Source organism: Hylaeus volcanicus, chromosome 4, assembly GCF_026283585.1.
Source record: "Hylaeus volcanicus isolate JK05 chromosome 4, UHH_iyHylVolc1.0_haploid, whole genome shotgun sequence".
Classification (NCBI taxonomy): Eukaryota; Metazoa; Arthropoda; class Insecta; order Hymenoptera; family Colletidae; genus Hylaeus; species Hylaeus volcanicus.
Window position 1 is genome coordinate 14,616,319 of NC_071979.1, and position 20,434 is coordinate 14,636,752.

A 20,434-nucleotide genomic window follows, 5' to 3' on the forward strand; every position below is an offset into this window, starting at 1 on the left:
CCCCCCCCCCCCCCCCCCCCCCCCCCCCCGCAGCGTTGACACGCGTACATGGATCTAAACCGGCAGTGAACCGTTTAGCGAGATGAGCAACCAAACTGCTCGACTGCTTCACACTTTCCTTCAACTTTCCTCGTTAGTCTCTGGCATTTGTGCAGTTCACTCTGTGGTTGTACTCGTTATTTGGTTTGAGCAACGAAGCGCGCTTGGAGTAAGGCCCGGGGGTTTATAAGAGGACGTTGACGAGATGAATAAGAGAATTGCATAGAGGTGGAGGGAGGGGGGGGGGGGGGGGGGCTATTTTACGACGAGATCGTTTTTTTTTCTTCCATTCTCGGTTAATTTACTTTATTTAGTTTTCTACCGGTACGACGATCGATTTTCTTGATTCCCGTGCTTGTATCATCCATGTCGGAGGCTTGTTCCTCCCTGGATCTTTATTCGTTGCTTTTTCTCTCCCCCCCCCCCCCTCCCTACCGGTAGTTGCTACCATACCTTGCTGATCGCCTTATTCCTCTTGCTCTGCCCTCTGTACTTGTGACAGCGTTAAGGTATCGAACAGATGTCTTCATTGGCTTCTCCTTGTTCGTCGTCGATGATAATCCCGCGATGGGCGGATGCTGAACGCGAACCCGATGTATTATTTGCTTCTTAAAGGGTCTCTCTTTTACGCTTCTTTTAATCTCTCACTGCTTCGTCTTTTTGTTTTTTTTTTTTTTTCTTGCCGAGAGAGAAGTTGGATGACTGGTTTACGATCGTGATAGATGTACGAGCCAGCTGCTAACGACTAACGACGTATTCGGACAAATGGAAGTATCGCGATACCGTCGTTTCTTTTGTTAAGGGGGGAAGACTACCACGGACGGTCCGAATAAAAAGGTATGCATTTGTGAATTTTGCTGGGATAATCGAAAAATGTTCTAACAGTACGTTACAGGCTATTCGAAAGAACGTTTCTTAGTGGGTGTGTCGCAATTTTTGTATTTAACAATATCTTAATTTACAAAATTTCTGGTGTTGTCATTTTCTACATGAGCATGGCGCGGTGAATAATTCATCTCAGAGCTGGGTTATAAGATATTGCAAAATCAAGCATTTTTGACTAATATATTAAATTATTTAAGCGCTAACACAGTACTGTAGACTTAATTTACATGTTTTTTTAAATGTTTATTCAATATCGATACATTCTTATTACAATATTTGATAAAAATGCATATTAAAAATTCCAATCTATAATAGTAATAATTAAACCGCAGATTTTGTGTATTTATGGCGTACAAAAATACAGAGAACTTACGTAATGTATGTATGTAAGAATATTGTTACTTCGCTTCGGGTAAGTGAACATGCCTTCTGGTTATGTTTAGCATGCGTCGTGGCTTTTCACTAAAGAAACGAAAAATATTAATTCTGATAGTCAAGTGTCAATGAAAATAAATTCGAATGAAATTCTTGAATTTTGTTGAAGTTACAAAAATAAATACCACAATAAATGTTTGATTACGTATTTCCAAATAACTATGAAAAAAATGTAATCGCGAAATACAAAATTTTCACGAGTAGTCTGGCAGTTAACGTGACAATTAATTACTAAAAGAAGAACGAATAGAATTCAAATAGGAAACAGCCAGGTTGAAAGAGTTGAAAGGACTTCATCTATTTCGTGCAACACAATGGGTCGCGAATTGCTGCAGGAACTACATAAGGTCGAAGAATATTGCTCTACGGAGTTCATCTACTATGTACAATGCATCATAGAACGAAAGTAACAACGTTTGCGCTTGAAATTGAACAGCGCGCAACGATGGAAAGTTTCTTTTCGCAGAGAATCATCAAGCTTTTTCCACGTCGCAGCTCCTGGGCGGGAAATTGTTGCCAGCCTGGCTCGAAATCTGCCGATATTAACTCCTGAAGTTTCCTTGTTACCGCGTTTCTTATTTCATCTCTACGGGCTCGTCAGCTGCCGACGAGATTTATATCGCAGATTGTAAACAAGTTCACGAAAGTTAGTTCACGCCGCCGGACCAATATCGCTTACTGCAATTTCTCCTTTTTTTTCCCTCGTCAACCTCCCACCTACCTTTTATTTGCGAAGAGTACAATGGTCCATTGGAAGTTTTGGTAGACGAAGGTGAAATTTGAGGGGGGGGGGAGTAATAATCTTCAAAAATTCATAACTCCTTTCAATAATGAACATTTTGGATTCAAACTTATTTTTATTATAGTTCACATAGAACTTTACAAAAAACATGTATTAGGTGTACAAATAAGTTCGGTGCCTTTACATATATTCAGCTGTAATTACATTTCAAATTGAAAATTGAACATTTGTTTCATTGAAATGTATATGTATGTTTTCCATTTTAGTATTTTTAACTTTCATATATACATCTTCATATTTTATTTTATTTTATTTTATTTTTTTTTTTATTTTTTATTTTAGTGATGCTTTTATAAGAAAAATAATATCTAGTTACTTGTTCCATTCAAATGTATATACTTTCCATTTTAGTATTTTCAACTTTTATATGTATTGAAAAATAATATCGACAGAAGCTAAACAACAGGTACGCAGGAGACAGGTGGGAAATCTTCATTTTATCCGTTGAAAAATGTCTAGAAAGTCGTAGAAAAGTGATTAGACGAGGGGGCACCACTTTTAACATCTGTTGTATAACGCAATACTTGGAGCATCACTGGCAGCGATAAACGGGAAGCGAAGGGAGAACAAAGCACACAAACTCCATTCGAATGTCCGAGCCAGTTCAAGCAGCTCTGGAATATATTTGGATTGAATTATTCCCCCAGGGACCAGAGAGGTCCCTGGACGGCGTGCTTGTCCCTGCCAGGAAATCAGAATCGCGCACGCAACCTATCCCTCGACAGGGATTACAAAAAATAGACTCTCAATGGCGGTTCTTCATTGTCCGCTGCTTACGTTTCGAGAGGGTGCATAGCTTCTAAAAATTATTCCACGGTTTATCCATTAAGAACACATTTTAGTCCAAACATCTAAAAAAAGAGGCTTCTTTGGGAATTAAAAAAAGAAAAACTACAAATCGTACAATAACAAACGATTTTTCATTTGACAATACAGTATCTTGAAAGGTAGAACAAAAATTTGTTGGTGTCATTTTATTATTGATATTTATAATATTTTGTCTGAACAATCAAATTTTATTCTTAATGTCCATTTACAGGGTGTCTACTAGAATTATTGGGAAAACAGTGAAAGTTATTAGAACATTGTTTTATACATTTTACATTTTTATTATATTTATATTAAAATGTTTGATAAAATATAATAGTTTATTGTAATTCGACAATACTAGATTTAGATAATATTAGAACAGTTTTGCTGTAAAGAATTCTAAATAAATTCTTCCTGTTGCATTTTACTTCAACGATTATTTCTATCGTTTAAGTTGAAATAAAAATGTAACGAAGTAATATTAATTTCCGTTTTCAAATAACTTGAAACCAACGGTCCGAAATAAAATACCCTAAACAGTTATTTTTCATTTCCATTCGAATTAAAATTTGCCCACGCCTGGCACCATTTGCGTCCACGTCAAGATGCCTGTGCCTAAAACAATATCGAAACATTAATAGAAAAATTTATTTACACATTCTGTACTCATCCAGCCACTAACTAGTGAAACAAGTTAGATTAAATAGAGCTACGGTATATTTGCCACAAAATGAAATTTACGAAAATAAACTGTCGAAAACAAACTTACCCGGGTCGCGTCCATTAAATGAAAAGACGAAGTGATAAATTACAGCCGCGGTCTCCGCGACAGAACGAAAAGCTTGCTAAAAACATTAAAAGCGCACGAAACGGTTTTTTTCCGCTCGAGGGTGTCCAGCATTACGGCTCGCTTTATACGGAAATGCTTTTACAATAAACCTCGTTACCATGCGCAACGCAACGATCGAACCTAAAACGTTCTGCTGAAGTTTATGCGCGCAGAAATTAATCGATTCCATATTCTGTAACGATGCAGGTTGACGTCAATTTTCGGGAATGTCTTTGACAGTCTGACGCAGCGGGGAAGTAATCCCATTGCGAGCTCAATTTGGCGGTTGTTTCGTTTGCTCCTCCACTCCTCGTTTTCTTCAAGAATGACTCTTCCATTTCGGCGCGCTGAGGGAGCTTTTTCGTTAATTTTTTTCTCAAGCACTGTTGCCGACAGCTTTTTCAAATTTAGCAAATTTATTGATACGTAGTTTAAAAAGTCGGGTGTTTTTTTCTATAAGGAAATATTATTCTGTTGAAGAAGTACGTAAGTACTGTAAATGTATGTAAATTGAAGTGCTTCGTGGAGAATGTAACACGTACTCCTGGTATCTCTGAGTTTTTAAACAAGTAATTCTTATTGGTAATTAAGTACATCGTATTGGTATTGTACATCTTTATGTTTTGTATTATACGTTCTACGAGAATGCTAGAGCGACGATGAATATTTTTCAAAATGCTATTTATAAAACATGATCAGTAGGAGCAGTAGCAATAGTTTTTTGCAAAAATCTCGGAAACTGAGGCCGAGCGGCGGTTATATTCAAAATGTTTATTTGTACAACATATTCACGAATCCTCAAAATCGGCGAGATCGCCCTAAATAATTACTGAGGATTTAGTACAGTCACACGATTTACACTTTTACACTTTACACTTTACACTTTACACTTTACACTTTACATTTTATACTTTAAAAGTTCGCAGCCATTAGCTCGATATTACTCGCGACGAAGAATTGTTCGTCACGCATAATACCGATTACCAGGTCTCACCACGTGGAGGTTGCTGCGACTGGAGACCCGGAGATAGAAGGAATCAAAGTTCCTTCGATCTCCCTCTACATAGACTATACATACGTAGATGCATACTCTACATAGAGTCGACGAGCTTAATACTAAGTACGAAACCGTGGAAATAAAAGAAAACAAAGTCCCTTTGACTTCCAAAGTCTAAGTCTGACTCTGCCAAATAATTATTTGAATTAAATGGGTGAAGTTAAATTGAGATCGCGACGCGACGCGACCATGAAACTGAACTTACTGAGTCAGTCCCGTTTCCTCCTGTTGGATCTGGACTCGAGAGGAAGACGACCGACGCCTCCGAATCAGTCCACTACTCCCCGCACCCCGTTGGGAGCCACTATAGGACCCGACTTGCATCCGTCTCACTGCGCTTTGGACTTACTGCACTGCGCCGGGAGCCTTGGACTACACTAAACGTGATGCAGGGAGTAGAGAACCGATCCGGAGGAGCCGATTGTCTTCCTCTCGAATACAGATCCACCAGGAGGACGGCAACCGACCTTTCTGTCCAGTTACACAGTTGGTCACTTCACTTATCACATGAAGTGATAGTGGCCGAAGTGGAGAACGATGTTGCGAGTCTAATATGGACCTACGAATAAGCAAAAGAATTGAACAAATGATTAATAATTCTTTGGTAGAGGACAGACACTCGTACACGCATGCCTTAAAACTAACCAAACCAAACTAAGGTACCCACAAAGCAATACCAAGCGACGATAACTAAGGGAAACTACACTACGCAAAAATAGGAGGGACGCGAGACGCGGACGCGCGATCGCGAGATCCATATCGACCGAATGATTGTCGAAGAATGAGCTCTCACCCCTCGTTTACCTGTGTCGGTCGAGGGTTGCGACTCGCGGCTCGCAGCTCGTTATCGAAGAAGAGTGGGGCAAGGGCAAACAACAAACGTGGCTGTTGATTTGAAGGCTCGTTGGATTCATCGAGGAAATATTTCGCGAAACATTAATATTACAGCAAAATCATATTCACGAACATTGTTTAAACAATATATATTATTAATAATTAATTTAACTATTGTCATAAATTAATATTTAGTTGGTCTAATCGATAGATATTAAACTATAGAAAAATATCTCACGATTACTTTTTCTCAACTTTTCATGTTCGGAAATATTACTTTCTCGAAAAACATCGGTATAATATTCTGAAACTTCAAAATGTATTAAATATCTACATCTCCGAATTAATTGAATATTTATAATACATATAGTAACATTCAGTTTTCTATTAAATATTAATAAGAATCACGGTTTAGAATAAGTATTCATCGAACACAGTAGTCGTAAGGAATTTTTCTATATCTGTTATATCTGTTAGCTGGAATAACTAAAAATTAATTTGTGACAATAGTTACATTAATTATTAACAATATTTATTCTTTTTAGTACCGTATACTTTCCGTAAACTCTTATCATTTTATGTTTCATAACAAGCATTATTTTACAATGTTTAAAATTTAATAAGTTGCAATTAAAAGAAACAGAGAGTATGTAACTTATAAAGATGAAATTTGAGTTCTTCACAAATTTTTCTAATTTAAGACATCGTCACAACCAAATGGACATTCCTATACTCTCTGAATTCTTTTATTGTCGAACAATATAACGTTATTGGCTACGCTTGTGCTAACTTATAAAATGGGGTCCTTAAGAATTCTCTTAATTTGGTACAACTTCGTTTCAACTTGATAAAGAATACCTCGATATCAATCTCACCCCTTTATTCGAAACTTTACGTCAGTGTGCCTCACAACTCGTGTTCTTGTGTGGGGATTAAAAGGGTTACCGTATCACGTTTCGCTGGAAACTCATTTCCACCCTTGCTATACCGTTTTCCCTTTCATTTTTTTTTCTCCCTCCTCCCGTTTCGGTGTCGTCCGTGAATTTATAGTTTATTCGTGTTACAGGTCCTCCGGGCGCGGAAGGAAAAAGGGGGAGGAGAGGGAAGAAGGGCGACCCAGGGAGTCCAGGCCCTCAGGTGAGTACATATTCGCTTTTACCCCAGCACAGCAATACTACCCCCTCCTCCCGTAGTGCACCCGACATGCCTGCACGTATAGTTTACGTATTTTAGAGTGCAGTTACGAGCATGATGTATTTGCCTCACGGTACACCGACGATCTCCTTGTAATTCGTAACTAGCGACAGAAACACGTGCCACGTACGCGCGTAACTGTTTCTGATCGAACGCGCATCACCGATGGGACAACAAAGGAAACAGGCTCGTCGCATTCGTGTCAGATTTGCGAACGGTTTTTTGCAGCCAAGCTTGTCGAAACGAGCGCGATAATTCTTTTATTTTCTTCTTTTTTTTTTGTGCGCTTTCAAAGATGTTCATCGCACTTTTTTATTGAAACAGTTTTCACCCTCGCGATGGGGAGTAAAAGAGTTGCGCCGATGCACACTGGTTGCCTAAATAGAGCCTTTCTTTGTGAGAATTAAAAGGCTCAATGGGATAGAGATATTTAAATCGACGCCGAAAATAGACTATTTTTTGTGAAGGAGCATAGCGAAATTAAATTAATTAATGTGTTTTGTGTGTACATGTGCGCATGTGTGTACAGTAGTGGCCATGGAAATTGTACCATTTATTAAATACAGTCCGATAATTTCGTTCCAGTAAATTATATTCCAGTAAATATAAGAGTTTATGTAAACACAAATAGAGATATTCATAATACGTTCCGTACGCTGTGTCGACGAAATGCCAGTTCATTATCATTTTGTATTATTAGTTATAACTTCTCAATAAAACATTTAAGAGCATACGTTCATATAACATTTTTTTCTTACTTTAGAGTGTAGAATACGCTGGCAAAGTTTGGCCGGAAAAAACTGGGACACCTTGTACGTATGTTTATTTGACGTATGTTATTTGACTTTTATGTTATTTGACGTCCCTGTTGTTGCAAATAAACGCAAATAAGACAGAAAGTACAAATATACATAAGAAACACTTTCCAGAGAAAGTGCGATTACGAAAACTTAACTTCATACATGAAGTCCTAATCTCCAATTCGGTCAAACACGATTGGAAAAGATAAACGATAGTAGTTAGGTGTCGAAGAACGGTAGGAATGCCAGTATATTAGTTCGCGATTAGTATCTGTATTGTGACACGTCGTTACTTTAACTCTGGAATGGCACACATCTGTATATCCATTTCACATACAAAGGAACGAATAGGAGCAGCACAGAATGCTAACGTCTTTATCGGAGAACGCCCATTCACATTATGACTGCGACTAATCATAGACTGGTACCGCCACTCTTACCCTTATCTGTTACTTAACTACCACTATTTATGTTGTGTTATCGAGAGTTATCGTAACACCTGACTTCTCTGATACAAAAATCTGAAAGTCTTTGTACATAAAATAAACCATTGTACATTGACTTATTTATTTTTCAAAATTGACATTTCCTTTTTATATGGAGCGCTTAGAAATATTTTATCGAACCAGAACATTATTAAATTTTTTCGCGCAATCTTTGCTTTCTTGAAGTTACTTACATTTATAAATAACACTTAGAAGTGTCTGATAATTTTAAGACAGTAATGCAATATATAATGTAATAGAATCAATAATATAAGCTCTTATAGTTTATAACACCTATAATATTGATGTATGTTTTAAAAATTCATAAGGTGGTGCAATTTTTATGGCTACCGTAATCACATCTCAATTTAGTATTCCTAGTTTTATATATATATATATATATCTTCCTGACTCCGGTAATGCTTCAGAAAGAATGAAATAAAAAGATACATACACATGTGTATAGCATCTAAGTACTTGTTTCATTCAACTAAGATCAGGACAATATCCCCTAATGTATATATTTTTCTATTTTAATAATTTCAACTTCTATACGTACATCTTCTTATTTTATTTCTAAATTTTAGTGATCCTTTAAAAAGGAAAAGATAAAGTGATACTACATACCATACATTTTGTATCACTCGAATATCTGTAAAGGATTCGAGTATTGAATTATTCTAATATGACTGTACTAATAGTTCTAGGCCTAGCTTGGAACAGGCCTGCGCGAACTGTCTTGTCCCATCGTTGATGTCTTCAACCGCGCTGAAATCAAACGCGCCATAGACCCTTTGCGCTCGACATTTTCGCTAACTGTAAAGCAAACTATTGTGACAACTCTAGATATTTCGCAAATATTTGGTAAAGTTCTCCTAGCTAACACAAAATAATTTTGTATTCATTACACAATTAAAATTTCTAAAACATTGTATTCTAATATTCCATGTGTCTTCACATCGTAATACGTTGATCGTAAAATGTTGTTTCTATGCAGTCAGAAATCATATAATTCAACGTATGTCGTAGTATTTATTTTTGTAACTTCCCCAAACTCTGTAATCCTATTCAAAATTATTTTCTTTAACACCTCACTTTCGGAATTAATTATTTTATGTCATTAACCTCTCGAGGAATATTGGCACATATGTGTATGTTAACTTTTATTATCAAAATCACCATTACTTACGATCGCAATACCTTGTAAAATTAAAATATATACAATATTCAAGTGAGATAGCATATTTGTATGTCAAAATCGGTTTGCAGATAAAAATTGCCTTGCTTCTGTGTATTCAATTAAAGCAAAAAAAATCCATTTAGAATTCATCCCTCAAAAGATTAATGTTTATACGCAAGGTGTTTACCAGAATTATCGGAAAACAATCGGTATTGTACATGTATTTTTTACTCAAATGAACTTCTTTTGAACTGGTTTCACTGTAGAAATATTCATAATAAATTTTCATACTGCTTCAAGCACCTGGAAATAACAAAGACTTTGGAAACAACATTTTGCCTCGTTTGTCGAATGTGAACAGGCACCCAAAATATTGTTGAGAGTCAAATTTTACATCAGTTTCAAAGGGCACCATTTACCCTCCTTCCTGCTAAAAAAAAATATATGTAAAGAGTTTAGAAATCAATTCATGGATTATTACTATCGTCATCTTGAGATCTAACGAAATCTAGCATAAACAGGGATTGTCGCTTCTCAGTCGCCACTCGAGTGAAGCTCAATAATGTCCGAGAGCCGCTTTTAGAGTGCAAAGGGTTAAAGATTCCATCGATAACCGTGCATACGTGTACGATGAGCCGTCGCGAGAGCATTGTATTGGTTGGAGCAATTATCAACGCGAAACAATAATTGAATAATTATTGAATAATTGCTTTTGCATGCACGCGTGAATACCTAACCCACTTTCCGTGTAAATGAGTTTTTAATTTTTTATACCCCTTCTTACAGGGCGTGGCCGGGACGCCGGGCAAGAATGGTTTTCCGGTATATTATTTTTTATTTTCTGTCCAGTCCTTTGTCTCTCTATCTGTCTATTCTCTTTTTTCATCTCTATCACTGTACACTGCCCATTCACTCTCCCTCACAAACTCTTACATAACAACCACTAGATCGTATTTTGTATTAGAGCATTTCACGTAGACTCTTTTTTTGTGATTTCTCTCACTCTCTCTCTCTCTCTCTCTCTCTCTCTCTCTCTCTTTCTTTTTCTCGATGTTTATTTGTAAATTTATTCTGTGCTCGTTTGATCTGTGCTTTCCACCTGGATTTTTGCGCAACATCCTTTTTTTATACATTTTTTTCCACGGGTACCATACATACGTCAAGCGTGCAACGAAATTGCAACATTTGCTTCCAAATATGATGTCACAATTCGCCGTCGATGATGGAATGAATAAATAAAGATCTAAATAAGGTTCGTTTGCGAAAGGATGGGGGTGCAGTGGATGCATACACGGGCAAATGTATATTTCAAAATGTGATTAAGAACAGACATGGGCACTTTTGAAATTATATTATTTGAAATATCATTAATATTTATATAATATTATTATTTCAAATAACGTAATATTCTATTTTATGATTATTTTAAATAATTGTTAAATTGTTTTTCATAATTATATCGGGTGAATAATATTATTATTATTATTATTATTATTTCAATAATATCGTTAACTTTAAAATGAATAAAATAACGTATTAATTCGCAATAAAAAATAAGAGAACGAAATATTTGAAATGAGTATTATTATTATTATTATTATTATTATTATATATTATTATTCGAGAATAAACAAATTTTTATATGACACTACCGGTCCAAAATAAATTATTTCAAATAGTAATTTTTCATTTCCAATTCAGTGAAAATTCGCCCGAGTCTGCTTAACACTTTGCCGGCCGCTGTCACGTATGCGTGAGTTTTTTTTCTCCAGCGGCGGTGCTTAATTTCCATGTTTGTATAGTGAGATAGATTGTTGCAGAGCAATGTTTGACGAACATTGGCAACTGATTTCCCCTCCCAATTTACCAGATTGTGTTTTATTGACATCTTTAAATACTCTGTCGGTCGCATCGAAGCGGGTGCTTGTTTGGTTAGTTTGACACTGTTTTTCGCTGCCTTCAAATGTCGGAAACTTACGTTAAATTTATTAAAAATTATAAAGTATCCTTTGAAATGTCATACAATGAAGAAATATATGCTGATCCGCTATCAAACGTGGAGAATAGTTCCGATAGCAGTAGAACTTGCGTGAAACTCACCGACTCGGCAAAGTGTTAAGAGGGACCTGAAATCTTTAGCCTACCACCCCGTTTAATTGCAATTGGTCGACGAAAAACTCGTTTGAGTTGCGCTGTCTAATAATTTCCACGTGGAAATGGGGGCTGGAGTCTCAAAAGTCATTCAATAAAGTGCTCATACTCGGCTCGCCGACAGAGACCAGAATGGTGGCAAACGAGTTTTAAAGGACCGCGCCGTGAACTACCTATGCGTTTCTTAGAATCCTACTACCTCGCGAGCCTCGCAAGAGGAACAATGTGACGCTGGGAGTGCATTGCTCTTTGAAGTGAAGGAGCGAATGCGGCAAGGTTAGCCGGCAGCAGCAGCGCCTGCCTTCCTCGTCGTTTTAATCGCGTTCGATCATTACAATCGTGGGCGACGTACATATTTGGAAGCATTTCTCATGGTACGACACACGACGACACCTTACTACATGTCGCGTGTGCCCATATTACATACACAAGGAATGATTATTATTTTTTTCAAAGGCTTGCCCGCAGCCTTTTCGATTTTTCACTTTCTTTCGTCGTCGCGGCTGGCGATCGACCAATTAGAACTTACTAATGTCTTCTTTCAGGGACCCATCGGGATGGACGGACCAAAGGGTGAGCAGGTACGTTGACATTATCCCTTATTGGTTGGGAACTTTGTACTGTAATTACTGGGCTGCTGATGATAATGCATTTATGGCAGATGAAAGTGTGAAGAGATCTATGAGAACGTGCATAAATGAAAACATATTTGGCGCAGAAATTAATTTTGCGTTTTTACACTCAATACTTTCTAGTTGTACTTTACGTAAAAATATTGTTTATATAGATTTTTTAAATACCTTAGAAGTACATAAAAAAATTGCTGCAAAATTTGAGCTCTCAGTTTTAAAGTTAACACGTGCACCAAACCTGTGAAAATTATAAATGAAAAGTACATGGAATTTTTTTTTATAACTTTGATAAAAATAGATGAAATAGATAGAAATTTGGCAAAGTTATATGATAATAGAAACAAGGCCTTCAAATATCAAACTTTTAGACTAGTTCTTCCCCTATGTATCAGCCCAGTAAATATGAAGCTATCTAGTAGTATTATGTTAAAAGTTTAAAATATGAACTTATTTATTATTTTTTATAAATTGTTATTTATAAATGAGTATTGACAAGTTACAGTTTTTTCTTCTATCTATGAAAATATGAATTTGCATTATCATCCGCAGTCTAGTAATTACATTGTGGGTAACGTTTATTGTTTCCTGGAAGGAGAACAGTTCTGGTAGGAAGTATTAATATTGTCACTTCGTTGTAAATTTATTGTTAATTTGGAATAAAATTGCGAATTATAGTGTATTCATATTTTTTTTATTGGGACTTCTTCCTTTCTTCGAAATAGTAAAAGAAATATTATTTTTAGTCGAATTATTTTCTGATAAAGAAATTTCTTTGTGAACAATTTTGTAAATTATATTGGTAGAAATGAGTCTACAACAAATTTTGTTAGAATCAATTTGATGGTAAACTTTATTATACAGGACTTTATAATTAATAAACTTTATCGTAATGCATTTTTTTCATAGGAAAGAATATTATTTTTAGTGGAATTATTTTGCCGTAAAGAAATTTGGTTGTGGAAAATTTTATAATGAATTTCTGTAGGAAAGAGTTCACAATATATATATCGTAATCTCGAAAAGTGTACGGTCAAAGATCTGATGGAAAGCAATTCCATTAAAGTTTTCTATGATTATATTCTGCTCAATTTCATGATGGAAGTGTGACGAAAGTCGAGCCAATCAAAGAAATGGTTTTGCTGGTGGTAAAAGTTTCAGTTATGAGAACCCCTACTCTCTCACCCCCGCCGTTTCGGTTACTCGTAGCGAAGGATTTGCAACATTTTATTATTTCACAACTGTCGAAAAATGTTGTCAGTTTTGTCGATACTAAAAAGCACGGCGAGCAAGCAAACTGGTGGCGTCACTACATATGATATGGCTGCGTTACCGTGTGGCGCCATTATAGTTTTCGTGTTCGCCGTGCGCTGAAACGATAGTGATGCCTAATTTTAATATAGAATGTCAATCATATTAATAGATATAACAAATGACACGTACCTCGAATAAAAATAGATAATACAAAATTCTGCAAATTAAGTAGTCTATATTTTCTGTAGGAACGTAAAGAGCGACTGAACAAAAATTTTGATCTGCGTTAGACGAAAATAGTAGGAATTATAGAGAAACCACAAACACGCGCGTTAGATGAATAGTAATAGATTTTCTCAAAAGTTTCTTTCGTTTTACTAGGAAATAATACGTATACTACATTTTATGTTTTATGTTAGAATACTGACAAGGAAAGCTTTTTAGGTGTCCACCTCCGATTGTTTTGATTTTTGGATATTTTTAAAAGGTCCAAAAATAATAGCTACGTATTTTTTTATATTGGTCCGTTTTCATATTTAGGGGATGAAAAGTTTCAGCTGCAATAGGCTATCTCAGAAACTACCATAGATAGAAGAAAACTTTTTAAGAAACAGTTTTATGGTTTTCTATCTGCATATGAAATCTGGCCCTACATTTTGTAAAAAATAATTTGTTTATGATAATAGCCTATTGCAGCTGAAACTTTAGGGGGTCGTTTCACCCTCTTCTAAATATGAAAACGGGCATATTTAAAAAAATAGGTATATCTTATTTTTCGGTCCTTTAAAACATATCTACAAATCTAAACCTTGTGAGTTCCTTGTGAGTGGTGCGAGATCCATTTTGCTCGATTACTGTTATAACATTATCTTCTAAGAGATTAGGTTGTCTATTTATATAAACATTGACAAACAAAACAGCTGGATGCAAGTCACAAAAGAGACTTTTGGGATAACCTAATACTTTGAAGAAGTATGTACATGATATATTTTAATTTCATTTCAAAGTGGAATCGAGTTCAGTACGCTTAAAATATATTTGAATGCAATTTCTGAGGTCTATTTTATTTAAATATTCATTACAAGAACAAAGATCCAGTAAGATATATTCGATCCCATCGGTACTTCCATTGAATGCTGCCGAACCTCGAGCATTCGCACAGGTGATTGAAGACAGTAAGAGATGGAGGGATTCCCTTTTACGAGAAAACTGATGGCAGGTCTCCCAAATCTATTCTTTCGCCGACCTCGATTCCAGTTACCGAAATTTATTTTTCGAAGAGGTTAGCTTGGAAAAGTTGAGAAGAATTATAGATCGATTTTATAATAGTTAAAGTGAGGCTTGTGATAACGAAAAACGGAATATAGGCATCGCTAATTGAAAACGTACGTATAAAAATGAGTGAATCAAATCATCATTGGCGCCAGTAATTAGTATATTAACAAAATAAAAGATAGATACACTTCGGTGGCACGTTGATTAGTATTGTTTAATAGTACAGTCGTATCTTATTTTTTTTGGCGCCAGTAAAGTGGCGCCATAATATGATACATTACTGGCGCTAGTAAAATAAAAAGCAAGTGTACTTTGCATGCGCAGTTATTAGTGGCGCTAAATATTACATCTGCTTCGGAGTTAGCTGGCACCATTAAAATGAAGCAATAATTACTGACGCCAGTAACAAACAGTCAATAAATCGTATATCCCAAATGAATGACTATTTTAATGTACCAAAATGACGAGTAGGTATATCTGTTTAAACTAGAGTTACACATAGACTGCGGATGTATATGCAAATTCATATTTTCACAAATTCAGAAAAAGAATTGAAATTGAAATGAAAGTGAATTTTATACTCCAGTCGACTGGCGGCAGAAATCATCGATACCTAGAAGCCCCATTTAACACAAAGTCGATTCCCGGAATATAAACGCTACCAAAACAAAAGCAAAAAAAAATTCATCGCCAGTCTAGAATCACGAATATTTCTCAAGGAAATACTGTAACGTCCCGCAATCAAATATACATCGCTTTTCCATCGTGAAACGTGTACTTCCACGTCATGCGAGTGTTTGTAAATGCTTTGCTCGTTCGAGCAGCTCTAACTCTGAAAAGAAATCCCATTTTGCTAAAGCGAAAGGGTCTGTTAAACCTCGCAGCGCCGCGGTAAAACTCGATCGAAGAATCGCGAATTTATGTTCGATGCAGAGAAACGTAAGAAACACGAGCAATGTCGTTTCGCCTATCAACCATAAATATGTTGGAACGACAGGTACTACACAGCCCGTAGCGTTCTTCCGGGAAAATGGTCAATCGAGTACACATAACAACAGACAGGCGTTGTACAATACTGCGCAAAAGTCTTAGACCACCATGGAAAGCTTACATTGCACTTACATAAATCTGTGTTGATCAAATAAATGTGATGTATAGCGGTTATTATGCTGTATATGTACTATACTATAGTATTATTTATATATAGTAGGTGTAGAAATTAATTCTGTGCCCCTTCAATAAATCATTCATAATTAGACTGCGGATGTTTATGCATTTATGTCAAATGAAAATATGAGAAAATTTATAAGAATATGCACAAATGCAAAAATATACATGCCATATCATTTAGAGTGTAAGATACACTTTCATTTCAATTTCAATTCTTTTTTTGTATTTGTGAAAATATGGATTTGCATAAACATCCGCAGTCTATTTATAATTCTAGTTTAAACGGATATACATAGTCGTCATTTTGGTACATAAAAATACCAATCTTCTAAGTCCTCAACCTGATCTTTATTACAATGTATCAATACACTGTACCTTTCAGCCTGATGAGTGTATTAGATTAACTTTAATAGTCACTACATCTAGCTTCTTCTTCTTCTTCTACGAGTATCACAGTACACTTGTAATCTATGTCTTAGAAAAAGAATAATAATAAAAATGTCATCAGATAGTCATCACAATACTTATATTGTGCAATATGTAAGATCCATACATATTTATTGTAATGGAGACAATAAATGCTATTTAATCAATTAATGAGTAAATAGCAATTACGATTAAACAAATTTGATTTGAATTTTCGTAAAGTCTTTCTTTCCGACCTCGCACAAACGGAGATAGACCAGAGGGTGGAGAATAAGAGGGAACGAGTGGATTGCAAATATCAGATGTTTATTCTCGAGGTACCCTCTCGATACATGTCGGTTGGTTCGAGTCGATTGTGACTGTGCATGCAGTATCAACAGTATACAGTTGTGGAGCAGGCATTCCTGATATCTGTATCTAATACTTTGGGTAATCATTTTACTTCCAAGAAACAAACTACATTCTTTTCTACCGTGGAGTGTGCTTCCTTGGGGGTCGATCGATTGTTTCAACTACAGTGTACGCAGCAACTGTTTGAAGAAACCATAAAATATTGGGTTAATATTATTAGAAGTTTCTGTTGTGACCATTGGAGAATTACGCGTTGATGTTTCAGCTTCTGTTGCAAAAAATGTCCAGTACCAGTCTAGCACAAGTCGAATACTCAATCTTGTTAACGAACATTTTATTATAACTTTCAACTGACAATTTATCTTCAATAGAATTATATGATATAATTATAAAATATACTGAGCATTAAAAGCAAGTGAATCAAGTACAATTACCTTCTGGCAATAGAGTTACTGTTATTGCGTCATTGTAATTTATTGTTAAGTGATGAACATTTAATATCGATCAGATAAGAATTATTCTTACTGAATAATTTATCGATTAACCTGAAATGAAACTGTTATTGCATAAATATTTGTTTTACACCAAGTAAAATTCAATTTCAACAATTTAAGTTATATCGGAATGAGTAAACAGAAAATAATTAAGCATCATATAATATCCTGAATTATGATATACTTCAATTTTTAATTGGCATATTTATGCACAGACTTGATCATTCTATATCTTATTTGCAAGCTCTTTTTAGTTTGCGAACTGCGAGCGATTCTTCCAAGTTTTAAATTATCTTAAGTGTTTTTCATTCGAATATTGACGAAAACTTTAAATTAAAAACTCAGAATGAGTCCACACTGAGCCAGGAAGAATCCACTTGGGGACCTCTCTCCCATCCTGATTGAGTGAACTCTTTCTTCGCTCCGTTGGGTAGCGATTGCTGATGGTATCACGCATACCAGAAGCAATATCAAAAGTTCATCAAACAACATCTGTTTAACAACTAAAAATAACCAGGAACGATCTATATACAAGCTTTGAATTTTTCGTTTCGACTCTTTGCTTCAGAGACATATTCAAGAACGAAACATTATAATAGAATCGATGCAAACACGAAAAAATACAGACTATGCCAGTATAAAGTGCAAAAATTATAGAGTATTTATAACATCAAGATAAGTGTTATGTTGAGATTGGGGGCTCGTATTCGCGAAGCTTCTACCACCAACAGGACTGACTTTTCTTTCGAGTCAATTTACTTTCGTATGTCATGAGTAGACTGCGGATGTTTATGCGCTTATGGCAAATGAAAATATGTAAAAATCAATAATAATGTGCACAGTTGCAAAAATATATAAAATATCAAGAAGAAATACGCGCTACATCGTTTAGACGATAGTACATGCTTTCACTTAAATTTCAATTTTTTTTCTATATCTGCGAAAATGTGAATTTGCATAAATATCCGCAGTCTAATCGTGAGCAGTATTCTACGAATATATTAAGGAAATAGCCTTGCAATATTGTGCAAACACAGAAAGATATATTTTATAAGATAACGAATAATTTGTGCAGCACGATAGAGGAGTATAAAATGCTCTTTTAATTACGGTTGATAACCATTTTCAAAAATGACAAGGATGATATACCGTGATTTAATAATACATATATAATAAATTGTCGCGTGCTCGAAAACTTTAACTGCTTGTATCTCGATAACGAAGCCTTGGATTGCAAAATGGAAAAGGACTTTTCGTTTCATGTTAAAACGAGAAATAGATCCTGACTAGTCCAATATTATTAATTAAATCATAAGAGCATCGGTATACATATTTATGACTTTTCTGTTATTTGTAGAAGATAAAGTACACTATATGTATAATTGATTGCATATGAACACATACAAAGAAGTGAGGTATTTTTTCATACTGCTGTAGTTGGCAACCGTAGCCTCAAACGTGAAATACCATTCACCTCTTGCAAGTAAAATAACATAGAAGGTCCAACTTTTGAAACGTTTCTAACAATGTTTTCTTTTTTCCAGTCGAGCTAATATTTTTCCACAAAATACAACGGTATGTTTCGTTTGCAGGGCCGAGAGGGTGAGAAGGGGCAGAAAGGCGAACTGGGAAGTCCAGGGTTTGACGTCTTTTCTGCAGTAAAGGTATCTAACTACGCTATCTAGCGTGACTGAAAGAGCGCGTCAGCGCACTTTCCTGCCTTGAAATGGCACACGTCCACATACGTGAAGCGAGAACGCATCGTTTTACTCTTGCATCGAGCTCTCCCGTCTGTTTACCGCTCTGTAGAGGCCAATTTTATAAAATTTCACGTCGCGTAAGGTCGCATATACATGCTTGCACGCGACTACAAACTCGAAAATGACAAAAAAAGGAATAGAGAGATGAGCAGGCAGACAAAGAAATAGCAGAGGATAAAACGATACGTTTTCCTGGGCAAAGGAAATATTGTTTATTCGACGTATCGACGGAGACGTGTTTCAAACGAAGAATATTGTTGAATTCTTTGTGATATTTTATAACACGATTGTTCGTGCTGTATGCATCGGAATTTGTAATAAAGAAATTGTTCCTTCATTGTTTGGAATGAAGGTCCTCGGGAAAATTGTTTTTTGGCATTATTGAAAGGGTGTTGGAGTTAGGTGTTTGAATTGGGCCATCTTGAATATTTTGTTTCACGGTAGTATGGAATTATTGTGCGTAGGTTTATTCATAAGTAACTTCCGTTTTATAACATATAATTTATTTCCAAATGTATTGTTGCATAATAAATCTTAATCGATTTCATAATCAACATTTAACGAGCAAATTAAAAATTTCTTTCAATGGGATTATTATTTATGAATGAAACCAATATTTGAATTTACTACACTTGAAGTAAGAAAATAGTAGAATTTTTTAAAATAAGGAAACAAATGTCTAAAATGGTTCAAGTTAGACGATCTCCTCCTACTATTATACAAAATTGAGCGTTGATAGGAGTGTAACTTTTAATCCATCAGAGAGAAATGACTTAGAAATAATGCATTATATTCGCATAAAAATCAAAAACAAAATTAAATTTTGGCTTGGAAAATATATTGCCATGAAATGACACTGAATAGCGCCAAACAACAATTGCGCTCATTAAAAGAGAAAAGTATTTTTACTATGTATAGATGTAATTAATTCAGCTTTATAACAGTAAATTATATCTTCTAGCATCTTATTTTTATCATTTATAGAAGCAATGAATTCCAAACGAACAAAAAGGAACGCATACTAAATGTAAGTTACGTTGTGATAGATAATAAATTGAAATCTTTTATCGTGTTCTTCGATTGAAGCAGCGTTTTACCTATGTGTGTGTGTAATTAAAGAAACAACAATGACGAGTTTTGTATAAAATTTTGCCCGCAGGCTTTCGATGTTTCTCGTTAGCTCGTTAGACGATCTAACGTTTGATATTGGTTCGCGCCGCGGATGACGAACAAGCGGCCTGTCGAGATTGCACTAATTGCGATAAATCGTTGCACATAAATATGCATACCGTGCATCCGGGGAACCAAAGCCGCATTTTCGACCTAGAGAATTAACTATGCTTGGAACTGAATGCCAAGAATATCAAGATCATTGATTGTCGTTGACGATCCCTACGCGATGGTTGAATTCAATCGATTAGAAGTGTCTTTCACTTTACACACCTGTAGACGTACGAATTAAAAGTTACGGCAGTACTAATGGTTAGAGTAATCTATAAATCTGAGGTAGTTTTTCTTAAGCTTGAGTTACCTAGCTCATTACTTGGACTACACATCGGGAAAGAAATATGGTG

At 35.5% G+C, this 20,434-nt stretch overlaps 1 protein-coding gene across 12 annotated transcripts in view; it reads left to right on the top strand.

Moving 5' to 3' along the window:
- The window catches only part of LOC128875607 (collagen alpha chain CG42342), a 238,599-nt gene that overhangs the window by 161,757 nt on the left and 56,408 nt on the right, over positions 1 to 20,434 (top strand). For 7 of the 12 annotated variants that reach the window (XM_054121318.1, XM_054121326.1, XM_054121327.1 and 4 more), the window contains exons 2-5: positions 6,758 to 6,828; positions 10,137 to 10,172; positions 12,047 to 12,082; positions 18,693 to 18,763. In XM_054121318.1, the coding sequence (XP_053977293.1) occupies positions 6,758 to 6,828; positions 10,137 to 10,172; positions 12,047 to 12,082; positions 18,693 to 18,763 (214 nt within the window). Of the gene's footprint in view, positions 1 to 6,757; positions 6,829 to 10,136; positions 10,173 to 12,046; positions 12,083 to 18,692; positions 18,765 to 20,434 lie in introns of all 12 variants that reach the window. The other 5 variants (XM_054121319.1, XM_054121320.1, XM_054121323.1 and 2 more) reach the window with 3 other exon arrangements.